The 14,118-nt window shown below is 44.5% G+C and overlaps 1 protein-coding gene across 4 annotated transcripts in view; it reads left to right on the plus strand.

Moving 5' to 3' along the window:
* JAKMIP2 (janus kinase and microtubule interacting protein 2) overlaps window positions 1-14,118 on the plus strand; it is a 151,934-nt gene that overhangs the window by 71,799 nt on the left and 66,017 nt on the right. For all 4 annotated transcript variants that reach the window (XM_038740377.1, XM_038740378.1, XM_038740376.1 and 1 more), the window contains exons 4-8: window positions 1,131-1,340; window positions 4,381-4,479; window positions 5,703-5,849; window positions 7,793-7,933; window positions 11,309-11,365. In XM_038740377.1, the coding sequence (XP_038596305.1) occupies window positions 1,131-1,340; window positions 4,381-4,479; window positions 5,703-5,849; window positions 7,793-7,933; window positions 11,309-11,365 (654 nt within the window). The remainder of the gene's footprint in view (window positions 1-1,130; window positions 1,341-4,380; window positions 4,480-5,702; window positions 5,850-7,792; window positions 7,934-11,308; window positions 11,366-14,118) is intronic.

Here is a 14,118-nt window from a genome sequence, read left to right on the forward strand (position 1 = left end):
TGCACATAGTAGGCACTTAATAAATGCCATCATTATTATTATTATTATTATTATTATTATTATAAATACAATCGAATGAATGAATGAACGAACAATCCTCGCTCTGCCACTTGTCTGCTGCGTATGACCTTGGGCCAGTCACTTCACTTCTCTGTGCCTCAGATCCCGCATTTATAAAATGGGGATTAAAATTGTGAACCCTATTTGGGAAAGCAACTGTGTCCAAGATGATCAGCTTGTATCATCATCATCATCATCGTATTTATTGAGCGCTTACTGTGTGCACAGCACTGTACTAAGCTCTTGGGAAGTACAAGTTTGTAACACATAGAGACAGTCCCTACCCAGCAGTGGGCTCACAGTCTAAAAGGGGGAGACAGAGAACAAAACCAAACATACTAACAAAATAACCTTGTATCTAACCTCAGCATTTAATCCAGTGCCAGGCACATAGTAAGCGCTTAATAAATACCATTTAAAAAAAGAAGGTTTGAGTAGGAGAGGCAGTAATGCTCAAAAAGCTAAGGGACCCATTGTCCATAGAGTGGCACCTCTGTGCGTCCCTAAGTCATTCAACCTGATTGCCTCTCATTGACTGGCCAACCCACTGATTGTTTGCTACAGCTTCTATCCAGCTGAGCTGACCTCAAAGCCACTTTCAGCTCCTTGGACTTGCCATTTTTCAAGCCGAGGCTCCCCCACACTTCTCCCATCAGTGGCATCAGCGGAAAGCCTTCAGCTCCTTCTGATCTCCTTCCAGGATCTCCTCCTGGCTCCAACCAACATCCTCATTCAGCTGATTCTCTTCCTATGCAGCCCTTTCCTCTCCTCTCCACTGCTCCAGAAACCATTCATTCATTCCTTCATTGTCATATTTATTGAGTGCTTACTATGTGCCAGGCACTGGATTCTTAACATCAGAAATGCAGCAGGCTCTGGACTATAAGCTCCTTGTGGGCAAGGATCATCTCTGGGCAGGAATCAACTCTATTGAACTGTACACTCCCAAGTGTTTAGTACAGTACTCTGCATACAGTAAGTTTTCAATAAATACCTTTGTTTGATTGATTGGCAAATCAACCCTCTTATGGATCAGGACACTAACTGCACCTGGGTATTGTTCCTTGCAGATGGATGAAATCAAGGCCAAGGATAGGATCATCTTCTCCCTGGAGAAAGAACTGGAAACTCAGACGGGCTATGTGCAGAAACTCCAGCTGCAGAAGGAAGCTCTGGACGAACAGCTCTTCCTGGTCAAAGAAGCCGAGTGCAACATGAGTAGTCCCAAGCGGGAGATCCCGGGAAGGGCAGGAGATGGCTCTGAGCACTGCAGCAGCCCTGTAAGTCTGACCTCACAGAAGGAAAATATTCAAGCCCAGTCTGTTGCTCTGCCCATAATAATAATAATAATAATAATAATAATAATAATAATAATAATAATAATAATAATGGCATTTATTAAGTGCTTACTATGTGCAAAGCACTGTTCTAAGTGCTGGGGAGGTTACAAGGTGATCAGGTTGTCCCACGGGGGGCTGACAGTCTTAATCCCCATTTTACAGATGAGGTCATTGAGGCCCAGAGAAATAAAGTGACTTGCCCAAAGTCACACAGCTGACAAGTGGTGGAGCCGGTATTCGAACCCATGACCTCCGACTCCAAAGCCCGGGCTCTTTCCACTGATCCACGCTGCTTCTCTCATGAAATGTTCCTGTTCCTATTTTTTAATGGTATCTGTTAAGTGCTTACTATGTGCCAGGCACAACTAACCAGGTTGGACACAGTCTGTGTCCCATATGGGGCTCACAGTCTTAATCCCCATTTGACAGATAAGGGAACTGAGGCATGGAAAAGTGAGGTGACTTGTCCAAGGTCACACAGCAGACACGTAGCAGAGCTGGGATTAGAACCCATGCTCTGTCCTCTAGGCCACACTGCTCCTTTTGTTTTGTTTCCTGTAAAAAATTCACACCTCTCCTGTCCAGAAGCAGCAAGCATCAAGCATGTTGGGAAGAAAGATTAGCAACAATACACATCATGGACAATCACAAATCTCTCCTTATTCATTTATCGTATTTATGGTTCTCATTATGTGTTAAGCACTGATAGACACAAGATGAGCAGATCAGACACAGTCCCTGTTCCACAGGGGGTACAGTTGTAGGGTTTATTGAACCCAAGGACATCTAACACTTAATGGACATTAGTTTATGGTCTTTTTCTCTAGACTGAAAGCTCCCTGTGAGCAGGGAATGTCTACCAACTCTATTATATTGTTCTCTCCCAAGCGCTTAATTCAGTGTTCTGCACACAGTAAGCGCTCAGTAAATACCATTAATAGACCAGTCAAAATTTACCCCCTGTTCCTGATTAAAAAAAAAAAGACTGGAACTTTAGAATACTAGTTAAAATCTTTCTATATGGAGGTATTCACCAAGATGTCATGAATAATGCAATTACTTTCAAAGTGACATGCTAGAAATGAGTATTGCATGTTTGTATTCAACCTCCACTTCCCTAAATGTTTAATATCCTACAAGATGTAAATGATTACAAGGTAAATACAAAACCTATTATTCGCGTGGTGATTTATGGTACTTAACATTTTCCAGGAACAGGGTGGGTGAGCAATTCTGCCAAAATCTGAAGGCTCAGAAAGGAAAAATCATTCAGCCTCCCATTCACCTCCCCCCACCCCTCTTGGGGGTTTGGTGATTTGTCTCCCACCTCAGATAATTTTCCTTTTAGCTACTCCTTTCTCAACCTTTCCCTTTGTTTCCTTACCTGCTAGGTTACAACCGTTATCTTGCGACTCACACTTGTTTTAACCACAGAATGAGACCAGGAGTCTCAGACTATGGGAGAAGCATCAGAGTGTGAGACTATCAGAGACACTGAGAAACCTAGGCAGTTAAACAGAGATGGTCAGAGACACCAATGGGGGCGAGGCAGAGATTCATTCTTTCATTCAATCGTATTTATTGAGCGCTTACTGGGTGCAGAGCACTGTACTAAGTGCTTGGAAAGTACAAGTTGGCAACATATAGATATGGTCCCTACCCAACAACGGGCTCACAGTCTAGAAGGGGGAGACAGACAACAAAACAAAACATGTGGACAGGTGTCAAGTCATCACAGTAAATAGAAATAAAGCTAGATGCACATCATTAACAAAATAAATAGAATAGTAAATATGTACAAGTAAAGTAAATAAAGTAATAAATCTGTACAAGCATATATACAGGTGCTGTGGGGAGGGGAAGGAGGTAGGGTGGGGGGATGGGGAGATACAAACACACTTAGGAAACTGGAGATAAAAATCCTGCCCCCCTGTCCCCCATCTTTCAGCAACAATCCCGCCCTTACTCTTAGGAGGAAAGACTTTGGGAAATAGAAGGTATTATTATCTCACTTTAACTTCATTATTACATCAGCACATCGAAACATGTTTCAGCTCCATCATTATATGATCATATTTAAACTCAAGGTGCTCCTATTTTTATCCTGAATATTGATTTTAAGAAGAATACCTATCCATTAACAGGAATTGAGTTCAACATCCATAAGGTGAGTGTCCCTGTATGTCTAGGCACATGTGCTCAGCTTAACTCCATCCTGCACAATGTGCCACACAATTTTTTGCATGGGCCTAGTGGAAAGAGCCTGGGAATCAAAAGTCCTGGGTTCTAACCCTGTGCCTGCTGTTGGGCAAGTCATTTAAGTTCTCTAGGGCTCAGTTGTCTTGCCTGTAAAATGGGGGAGTAAACACCTAGTTTCCCTTTTCTTTAGACTGTGAGCCCCATGTGAGCGCTTAGTACAGTGCTCTGCACATAGTAAGCGCTCAATAAATACGATTGATGATGATGATGATGATGTGAGACAGGGAATTTGTCGGATCTGCTTATACCGTAGCAGCCCAGGGTTTATCAAATTGCTTGGCCCCTAGTAAGTGGTTAACAGATACCACCATGATTATTAGGGCCACGGGGCTCACTAGCCTTTGGGTCCCATGGGAAACAGGGACTGTGTCTGACCTAATTATCGTGTTTGTACCCAGCACTCAGTACAGTGTTTGGCACATAGTACGCACTTAACAAATGCCACAGTTATTATTAGAAATTATTATTATTATTATTGTTAGAATGTGTGCTGGGTGGCTCATCCTGACCTGAGATTGGCAGCGGGAAGATCTGCGATTGAAGATGACAGGCAGGAGGATGAGCAGGGTGGTCTTCCCTCTGGGCCCCCAGGCCTTGGGGCCTGCCCTCAACCTGGAAGAAGAGAAGACCACCACCCAATCGGTCTCTAAATTGATTCCTTTTCCAGCGAGATCTTTCAGCGTTTTCCAAAGAGAAAGCATTTCATTTTTTCCAATTTCAGGATTTACGAAGGAATCAGAAGAGGATGGCCGAGTTGAACGCCACTATACGGAAACTTGAGGACAGGAACACCCTGCTTGGGGATGAAAGGAACGAATTGGTGGGTGTCAATCAGGGCTTCTTTCCCAGACCTTATCATTTCAGACTTTCTTAGCTTGATCTTAAGAGACCCACAGCATTTCTGAGATCCAGTAAGATTCTGTGTCCAATTACAAAGGCTCCAAATCCAAAGGCCCAGCTTCCCAGGATATAGGACCAACAGGGCCCTAGGTAAAGTAGGGGAAGAAGATGAGAAGGGGAAGGAGATGAGGGGAAGGGAAAAGAAAGGCCCTTCATTATCTCCCTCTCTGGTCACCTCCTCGAAATTATTGTGAGGACAGGGAGTCCACCCGTTTCTACCATACGCCATCCAAGATTGCATTTGTCAAAGCAGTGTGTCCAGGTTAAAAACGGCAGCCAAGAGGAATCCTGCTCCATTTCTTTCTTTAGGCACAGTTCTCTAAAACTAGGCTCTAGAGAGACTAAATAATTCAAGCAGAAGCTTAATAACCAGTTGGTTCGTCTATTGAGAACAACAGTAATATATATTGCAGATAATCAGATGCATTATTTAAAGGATACTGTGGTGTAGACTTTTGAGCTCATCTCCTCGTCGTTTTTCAGAACTGAAAGGGGTGATGAACATTGGAAAGAGAAATCTTCATATTCTATTCTGGGAATCAGGGTTTGCTGACATGCCTCTCTGCTGTTGGAGGGGACTGCTACGTCTCCCCATCTCAGCAGGCTTGCTGTCAGACAGCAGAGAAACCAAAGTTTTGAAAGTCTTTGCAAAGCTCTCTTGCTAAAACCTCTGTTTATCCCAACATAAATGCCCTTCAGGACTTGGCAGTTAAGCAAATTTCTCTTTGTTCTTTGCTTGACTTAGAAGAGACTGAATCATCATCATTCTGCCTGGTTTTGGAGCCAATGCCATAAGGGTGACGGAGAACCACTGCCCCTATTTCCTCTAGTTATTGGGGTGGAACCGTTTTTGGCTGGGAAAGACCTGAGTGCTTCTGAGCAGGATGGAAAAAGTTGGAAATCAGGTCGTTCTGTGACATTAGCTCTTTGAAGCCTGCCTGCCAACCCCATTTCACTACCTAGGAATTTAAAGTGAACCATCATTCCCTCTGGTGCCCAGGTAGCCCTGGGTTGGGAGGGCCTGGTGGCTGCTGGTAATTCTTCCCTGTACAATCCCACTGAAAAGCCTCCTCTTCACCCCCTGGGGGGTCAGGTTTGGCACAGAGGAAAGGGGAGGACAGTGTGGTTTTTTTTTTTCCTCAGCTAAAACGTGTCCGAGAAACTGAGAAACAATGCAAGCCTCTCCTGGAAAGGAACAAGTGCCTCACCCGGAGAGCCGACGAGCTCACTCAGGCTTTACAGCGCACGGAAGAGAAGCTGAAAGCCCTCGCTAAGGAAAACTTGGAAATGGTTCGTATCTGAGAGCCAGCCTGTGGGCACCCGCTCTCCTCATCGTGGTCCTTCATTGGTCAGAGGGAACAAATGCATCCTTCAGAGAGATTTCCATTTCCCAGATTAGAGCTCGGAAGGGACTTTTTGGCTAATGTGCATGGAGTTCCTAAATTGGCAGTGCGGTGAGAATCTCTACTTAAGTGCCCACAGATGCTGCAGAAAATGCATGGGTGAACTCCAGAGGAAATTAGAACCCAACTGTGCACTGAACAAGGCTTTTAGTGGGGCATGTCAGCAGAGTGGGTAGGGTGGCCATTTGCCCAGTTTGAAACCAGAGAGTCTGGTTTTTAGCTCGTCTGTCTCCTGCTTGGTGACTGATATGGCCCGGGGACATCTGCATTTTTATTTCCAGTGCCCGACTTCCCTCCACTTCAACTCCTACAGCTCAGGAACGGCACCGGTGTTTACGGCACCGGTGAGAAGCAGCATGGCTTAGCGGGTAGAGCATGCGCCTGGGAGTCAGGAGGTCATGGGTTCTAATCCTGACTCTGCCCCTTGTCTGCTGTGTGACCTTGGGCTAGTCATTTTACTTCTCTGTGCCTTCGTTACCACATCTGTAAAATGAGGATTCATTCATTCATTCAATCCCATTTATTGAGTGCTTACTGCGTGCAGAGCACTGTACTAAGCGCTTGGAAAGTACAATTTGGCAACAAAAAGAGACAGTCCCTACCCAACAACGGGCTCACAGTCTAGAAGGGGGAGACAGCAAAACAGACCAAGGATGGAGTCTGTGAGCCCCACGTGGGACAGGGATTGTATCCAACCTAATTTGCTTGTATCCACCCCAGTGCTTAGTATAGTACCTGGCACATAGTAAATGTTTAACAAATACCACAATTATTATTAATTAATATTATTACGGGGACCAGGGAGGAGAAAGCAATGGCTCTGGAGTGAGGGAGGATGACAGGAGTATCTCAACAGGGGCTCCAGGTGCCGTGGGCTTCCGCAAATCACTTTTTCCCACATCCCTGTGACACCTATGTACGTAACACACATCTGCTGCTGCTGAGTTGGCTAAAGGATGTCACTCCAGTGCCATCAGTCATCACTCTAGGATTGGGTCAGGGACTCTCCTTGTGAGAATCTGCTTTTTGAGCTACCGGCTGAGCAGCATGTGGACAGGAACTCAGCAAGCACTCTGTCTAACCAGGTTTATGCTTATATGATGATAAGCATATAATGATGATTATGATGATTTCTGATATTTATTTATTTATTTTATTTGTACATATTTATTCTATTTATTTTATTTTGTTAATATGTCTTATTTTGTTCTCTGTCTCCCCCTTCTAGACTGTGAGCCCACTGTTGGGTAGGGACCGTCTCTATATGTTGCCAACTTGTACTTCTCAAGCGCTTAGTACAGTGCTCTGCACACAGTAAGTGCTCAATAAATACGATTGAATGGTAGTTCCCACTGGCTTATCTTCCTGCAGCAGTGAGTGTAATTGAAGGTGTCTAAATTACCCAGTAGAGCCTTGACTAGCTCCAGGCCAGAAGAATCCAACCAGAGCTACTGCCTGGTTGATGTTAATGGTAATAACCGTGGTATAAATTAAGAATTTACTATGTGCCAAGCACTATACTAAGCACTGATACAAGATAATCAGGTTCTCACTTGGGGCTCTCAGTCCAAGTAGAGGGGAGAAGAGATATTGAATTTCCATTTTGCAGCTGAGGGAGCTGAGGCACAGAGAAGTTAAGTGACATGCCCAAGGTCACACTGCAAGTACATGGCAGTGCTGGGATTTCAACCCAGGTCTTACGATTCCCAGGCCAACCCTTTTTCCACTAGGTCATGCTGCTTCTTCCCCAGTACATAGTACTGGTACATAGCTGGTATGCTTTAAGATCTCCAAGCCATGTTTCTTTTCATTCTTTTTTGTCCTACACAGAGAGACAAAATAGCATCACACCCTCCTCTGAAGAAATTGAAGTCTCTAAATGACTTAGATCAAGCTAATGAAGATCAAGAGACAGAGTTCTTAAAACTACAGGTTATCGAACAGCAGAACATCATTGATGAATTAACGCGGGTAAGTCTCAAACTGGAATCCTCCTCCTCATCATCATCTTCACCATCCTCATCTGTAACATCCATCAGAGTGTAAACTTCTTGTGTGCAGTGAACGTGTCACTTCTTTATTCTGTACTTTCCGATCATGTAGTGCAGTGCACTGCACCAAATGGGTGCTCAATAAATATTACCAACACTGCTACTATTCTGCCAGTATTGACTGAGCATATACTATGGACAATACTCTATACTAGACACCTCTGGACTAAACTCCTTGGGGAAGAATGGGAATTCTGCCCCTGAAAATGATGAGTTAAAATGGAAGTAGATGAAGACTCTAAAAGTATCTTGATCAGAGAAGCACTGTGGCTCTGTGGAAAAAGCACAGGCCTGGGAATCAGGCAACCTCAATTCTATTCCTAACTCTGCCATTAGCTGTTTCTGTGTCTGCAAGTTGCTTAGCTGTTCTGGGTCCCAGTTTCCTCAACAATAAAATGGGTTTGAATACCTGTTTTCCCTCACCATTAGACTGTGAGTCCTGTGAGACCGAGATTCTGTCTGATCTGATGGTATTGTAACTGTCCAGTGCTTAGTACAGTGCTTGGCACATAATTAGTGTCGAACAAATACCCCAATCATTTCTATTAGCTAATAACTCCCCACATTTGAATGTTCATTTATGCAAGGAACTCTTTTTCCTCCCTGTGACCTTTGTTTACTAATCTGATGGATTCTTCTCATAATAACAATAATACTTATTATATTTGCTAAGCTCTTACTTTGTTAGATAATAATGATATAATAATAATTATGGATTTTGCTTAGTGCTTACTATATGCCAGGCACTATACTAAGTGCTAGGGTGGATACAAGCAAATCAGGTTGGACACAGTCCTTTTCCCATGTAGGGCTCACAGTCTCAATCCCCATTTTACAGATGCAGGAACTGAGGCACAGAGAAGTGAAGTGACTTGTTCAAGGTCACACAGCAGACAAGTGGTGGAGCTGGGATTAGAACCCATGACCTTCCGATTCCCAGACGAGAGAGAGAGAGAGAGAGAGAGAGAGAGAGAGAGAGAGAGAGAGAGAGAGAAATATATATATATATATATATATATATATATATATATATATATATATATATATATATATATATATATATATATACTGAAGTTAGCTTTTGGGGAAGGACATTTAGGAGAAGGCTACCACTTTGTGTGGAGGCTTGGTTCTGCAAATTGGGCCTGGGGCTCTGTGCAGGGAACTGGCTTTGTCTGACTTGACCATGGGACCGAGAAGATCTGGGGCCCTCAATTCTCTAGATGGGTCAAACCTCCCTGTACCCACAGTCCTGTCAGCGGGGTCAACCTGCTCACCCTCAGGCCCTGGGAAAGGGATCTGTCTGGGCCTGCTGGTAGTGGCTTCTGGGAGTCCAGTGTCCAGAGCGGGGCAGGAAGACTATCGCTCTGTCCATTCTATTCCTCTCTGAAAAGCAGACTTCTGAGATTGAGTTGTCACAGGTGTGGACAGGGAGCACAAAAGGAAAGCATTGTACTCACAAATGAAAATAGCCCAGTTAGGGTTGGACCACGAGTCCCTGGAGTACAAGCCCTTCCTGGACTAACAGATCTGGAGGGAGTGGCTAAGTATTAGTCGGGTAGAGTTTTGCATTCAGCTTGTATGAATGATGGTCTGTTTCTGAAGACCCCACATTTCCATCCAAACCGCTACTTGTTAAGTACAATCGCTTATCATATCTCAACTAGATTACTGTATCAGCCTTATTTCTGGCCTCCCATCCTCCTGTCTCTCCCCACTTCAGTCCACAATTCACTCTGCTTCCCAGATTATCTTTCTACAGAAACGCTCTGGGCATGTCACCCCTGTCCTCAATATTCTCCAGTGGTTGACTGTCAACCTTCATATAAAGCAAAAATTCCTCAGTATTGGCTTCAAAGCTCTCCTTCTCCTTGCCACCTCCTACCTCACCCTCACTCCCTTCTCTCCTTCTCCAGCCCAGTCCGCACCCTCCGCTCCTCTGCTGCTAACCTCCTCACTGTGCTTCATTCTTGCTTGTCTTACCATCCACCCCTGGCCCACGCCCTCCCTCCTTGCATCCACCAAACTAGCACACTCCCCCCCTTCAAAGCCCTACTGAAAGCTCACCTCCTCCAGGAGGCCTTCCTAGACTGAGCCTCCCCTTTTCCTCTGCTCCTCCTCCCATCCCTATTGCCCCGACTCTTTCCCTCTGCTCTACCCCCCTCCCTGCCCCACAGCATTTGTGTATAGATGTACACATTTATTATTTTATTATTCTATTTACTTTACTAATGATGTGTATATATCTATAATTCTATTTATTTATATTGATGCTATTGATGCCTGTCTACTTGTTTTGTTGTCTGTCTCCCCCCTTCTAGACTGTGAGCCCGTTGTTGGGTAGGGATTGTCTCTATTTGTTGCCAAATTGTACTTTTCAAGCACTTAGTACAGTGTTGCGCATACAGTAAGCTCTCAATAGATATGATTGAATGAATGAATCAGTCAATCATATTTATTGAGTGCTTTACTGTGTCCAGAGCACTGTACTGTTGGATCCCCACACTGCCTTTATCACATTGACTTCTAATCTCTTGCCTGGCCAAGTATTTGGTTATTGATTCGTGCCTGAAAGGGGCTTACATCATCCCAAAGTCCCTTCCCCTGGGTGTGTTGATGACTTGTGGGAGTATTCAGGTCAAGTAGCATTGTTGGCAGTTTCCCCATTAGGACCGAAAACCTGGAGAGCCACTTCTTATCTGGAAGAAAATCAGGTATTTAGAAAAAATCATTTCCCCCATAGTGTGACCAGGGCCAGGTTCACATGACATGCAAGGTATGCAGTTAGAAATTAGAAAAATCCCCAGCCTGATGCAGAACCTGTGCTCATGGGGACATGGGCGGAGAAGGGCATAGCACTGAAGCAATGGGGGTGGGACTGGGGACCCGCCAGAGAAATGCTGTAGATTTGGGGTCCCCTCAAGCTTCCACATGATATCATCCCATCACACTGCAGTACATGCAGCATAAAATAATGACGTCGCACGGAACCCCAAGTGAGCATTTAGTATAATGGGATGACGTTGTATGGAATTGGGAGGGCTGGCGATTTTTCCCTACCATGGGCGGCGATATGTCTGAAGTCGGTTTGGCTTGACTACTGAACACCTTCCATGCCAAATTTTTTAAGACCCACTTGACTGATGTATAGTAGAAATACAACTGAATTTCAAGAAATGTACCTGAAAACATGAAAGTTTTAAACAAAGGCAAAACATCGCAGAGGAATAATAATAGGGTTTTAGCACACACCCAACAGTATTTCTGTAAACACCTCTTGCATCTTGTTTTCCAGGACAGAGAAAAGCTTATTCGTCGCAGGAAGCATAAAAGAAGTTCCAAGCCAATTAAGGTAAGAGGAAGCTTAGGTTAACATTCATAAGGCACCTGTTGTTATATGCTAAGCTTGCCAAACAATAATTGTGGAAAGATTTGCGAGCCCAGATGACTCTGGGTTGCGGTAAAAAAAGAGGAAAGGATTTCCCATTCGTATTTTTCTAAAGGGCAAAAGTAACTTTCTGGTGCTTTCACTATTTCTATTTTCTTTATCAGAGGAATTTCTAAGGCTGTGAAGGCAGCAGGTTAGGGGAGTACAAACGGCTGAATGGAGGGGCTTCCCCTCAAAATCAGGATATCTGGGGTCTTGCCTCTTTCCTGGGGAGAGGGAGGTCTTACTTAGGGTGCATGGACCATAGCAATCCCAGAGTGTGGACTAATGCCTCCTCCCCTGAGCTCCCATGCAGGAGCTCAAAAGGATGCCTCCCCTCCCACCCAACTCTCCAAATGGGAAGACTCTGTCCCAGGAGAAGCAGTGTTGTCTAGTGGTTAGAGCATGGGTCTGAGAATCAAAGGACCTGGGGTCTAATCCCAGCTCTGCCTCTTGTCTGCCGAGTGACCTTGGACAGGTTAACTTACCTTTGTCCCAGGATCCCTGTCATAATAATAATAATAGTGGTATTTATTAAGCACTTACTATGTGCAAAGCACTGTTCAAAGCACTGGGGAGGTTACAAGGTGATCAGGTTGTCCCACAGAGGGCTCACAGTCTTCATCCCTATTTTACAGATGAGAGAACTGAGGCGCAGAGAAGTGAAGTGACTTGCCCAAAGCTGACAAGTGGCAGAGGTGGGATTTGAACCCATGACCTCTGACTCCAAAGTCCGTGATCTTTCCACTGAGCCACGCTGCTTGTCTGTGAAATGGGGACTAAGACTGTGAGCCCCATGTGGGTCATGGACTGAGTCCAACCTGATTGTCTTGTATCTACCCCCACGCTTATTACAATGCCTGGGACATATTAAGCACTTAACAAATACTGTTTAAAAAAAAAAAGACTTCCCCACTGGTATCAAGCAGCAGCTTCCCAGCTCTTTGTATAGTCTGACTCCTACTCAACACTCTGGGGTCACTAGAGGACAGGCGCTCTCCATTCTTGGCAGCTGCAGAGCAGTTGTCCAGCCTCTCTCAAGCCCTTCTGCCCTCCGAGGTCAGTGGGGTGCAGTTGTCCCCTTGGAAATGACAGGAGAGGGTAAGCAGGGATGAATGGTGCCTGGGCAGCTGAGCAGCAGCGGGGAGTGGAATCCCTAGGGCTGGTCTCCAGGGGGGAATGCTTTCATCAGTGACAGGGCCTTGTCAATGATTGAGAGTATGCTCGCAACTTTCCTGAAAGGACCAAGTTCCACAGGGAGAGTCACAGCATTTATCCAGCAACTCTTTAGCCCCAAAGCTCAATTGGGAGAGGGATATAATTCTGGAATTTCCACCCCCTTCATATCATCATCAATCGTATTTATTGAGCGCTTACTATGTGCAGAGCACTGTACTAAGCGATTGGGAAGTACAAATTGGCAACATATAGAGACAGTCCCTACCCAACAGTGGGCTCACAGTCTAAAAGTCTTCATATTCGACAGACCACTACTCCCTCCACCTTCAAAGTCTTAATAAAATCATATCTCCTCTAAAAGACCTTCCCCCACTAAGCCCTCATTTCCCCTACTCCCTCTCCCTTCTGTGTCTCCCCCTGCACTTGGATTTGTTCCCTTTATTCACCCTACCCTCAGCCCCACAACACTTATTTTTATATCTGTCTCCCCCCATTAGACTGTAAGCTAATCTGTGGGCTGGGAATGTGTCCACCTACTCCGTTGTATTGTGTACTCTCCCAAGCAGTTAGTTCAGTGCTTTGCACACAGGAAGCAATAATAAATACCATTGATTAATTGATTGATTGATTGGTATGTGGGAGAAAGTCAGGGAAGGGAAGGTAGTGGATCACAAGCAGCATCAGAGCCAGGTGGGGTAGCATGTGAAAACACCTTGATCAGTTAACTCAAGGTTTGAGGATAATTTGAATCTCAGTGAGATAACACACAGTTTTCTATGTTTTCTAAACATCTATGCTGCTTAACAATTGCTGAGCAATGACGATGGGCAAAACATCATAAGCAATGCTATATTCTAAACAGAATCAATTAGTCATATTTACTGGGCCCTTACTGTGTGCAGAGCACTGTGCTAAGCAATCAATCAATCAATCGTATTTATTGAGCGCTTACTGTGTGCAGAGCACTGTGCTAAGCACTTGGGAAGTACAAGTTGGCAACATATAGAGACAGTCCCTACCCAACAGTGGGCTCACAGTCTAAAAGGGGGAGACAGAGAACAAAACCAAACATACTAACAAAATAAAACCAATAGAATAGATATGTACAAGTAAAATAAATAAATAATTAAATAAATAGAGTAATAAATATGTACAAACATATATACATATGTACAGGTGCTGTGGGGAAGAGACGGAGGTAAGCACTGGGGAGAGTACAATATAACAGAGTTGGTAGAAATGTTCGCTGCCCACAGCGAGCTTACAGACCAATCGGCAACCACTGGAGATTCTTGAGAAGTGGGGAGTTATGTACTTAAATGGTTTTTAAGAAAATCTACAAGTATTTGTTTACAACCTGGCCAAACACATGAACTGATCCCTGACATTTCTAGAGGCAAGAACTGCAACCACAAGGACCTTTTCCCACAATGTCCCAACTCTAGCTGGCAGCATGGAGCCCAGAGAGAGCTGGAAAAATCCAAACGGGGAGGTGATGT

The sequence above is a fragment of the Tachyglossus aculeatus genome, chromosome X1 (genome assembly GCF_015852505.1).
Source record: "Tachyglossus aculeatus isolate mTacAcu1 chromosome X1, mTacAcu1.pri, whole genome shotgun sequence".
NCBI classification, from domain to species: domain Eukaryota; kingdom Metazoa; phylum Chordata; class Mammalia; order Monotremata; family Tachyglossidae; genus Tachyglossus; species Tachyglossus aculeatus.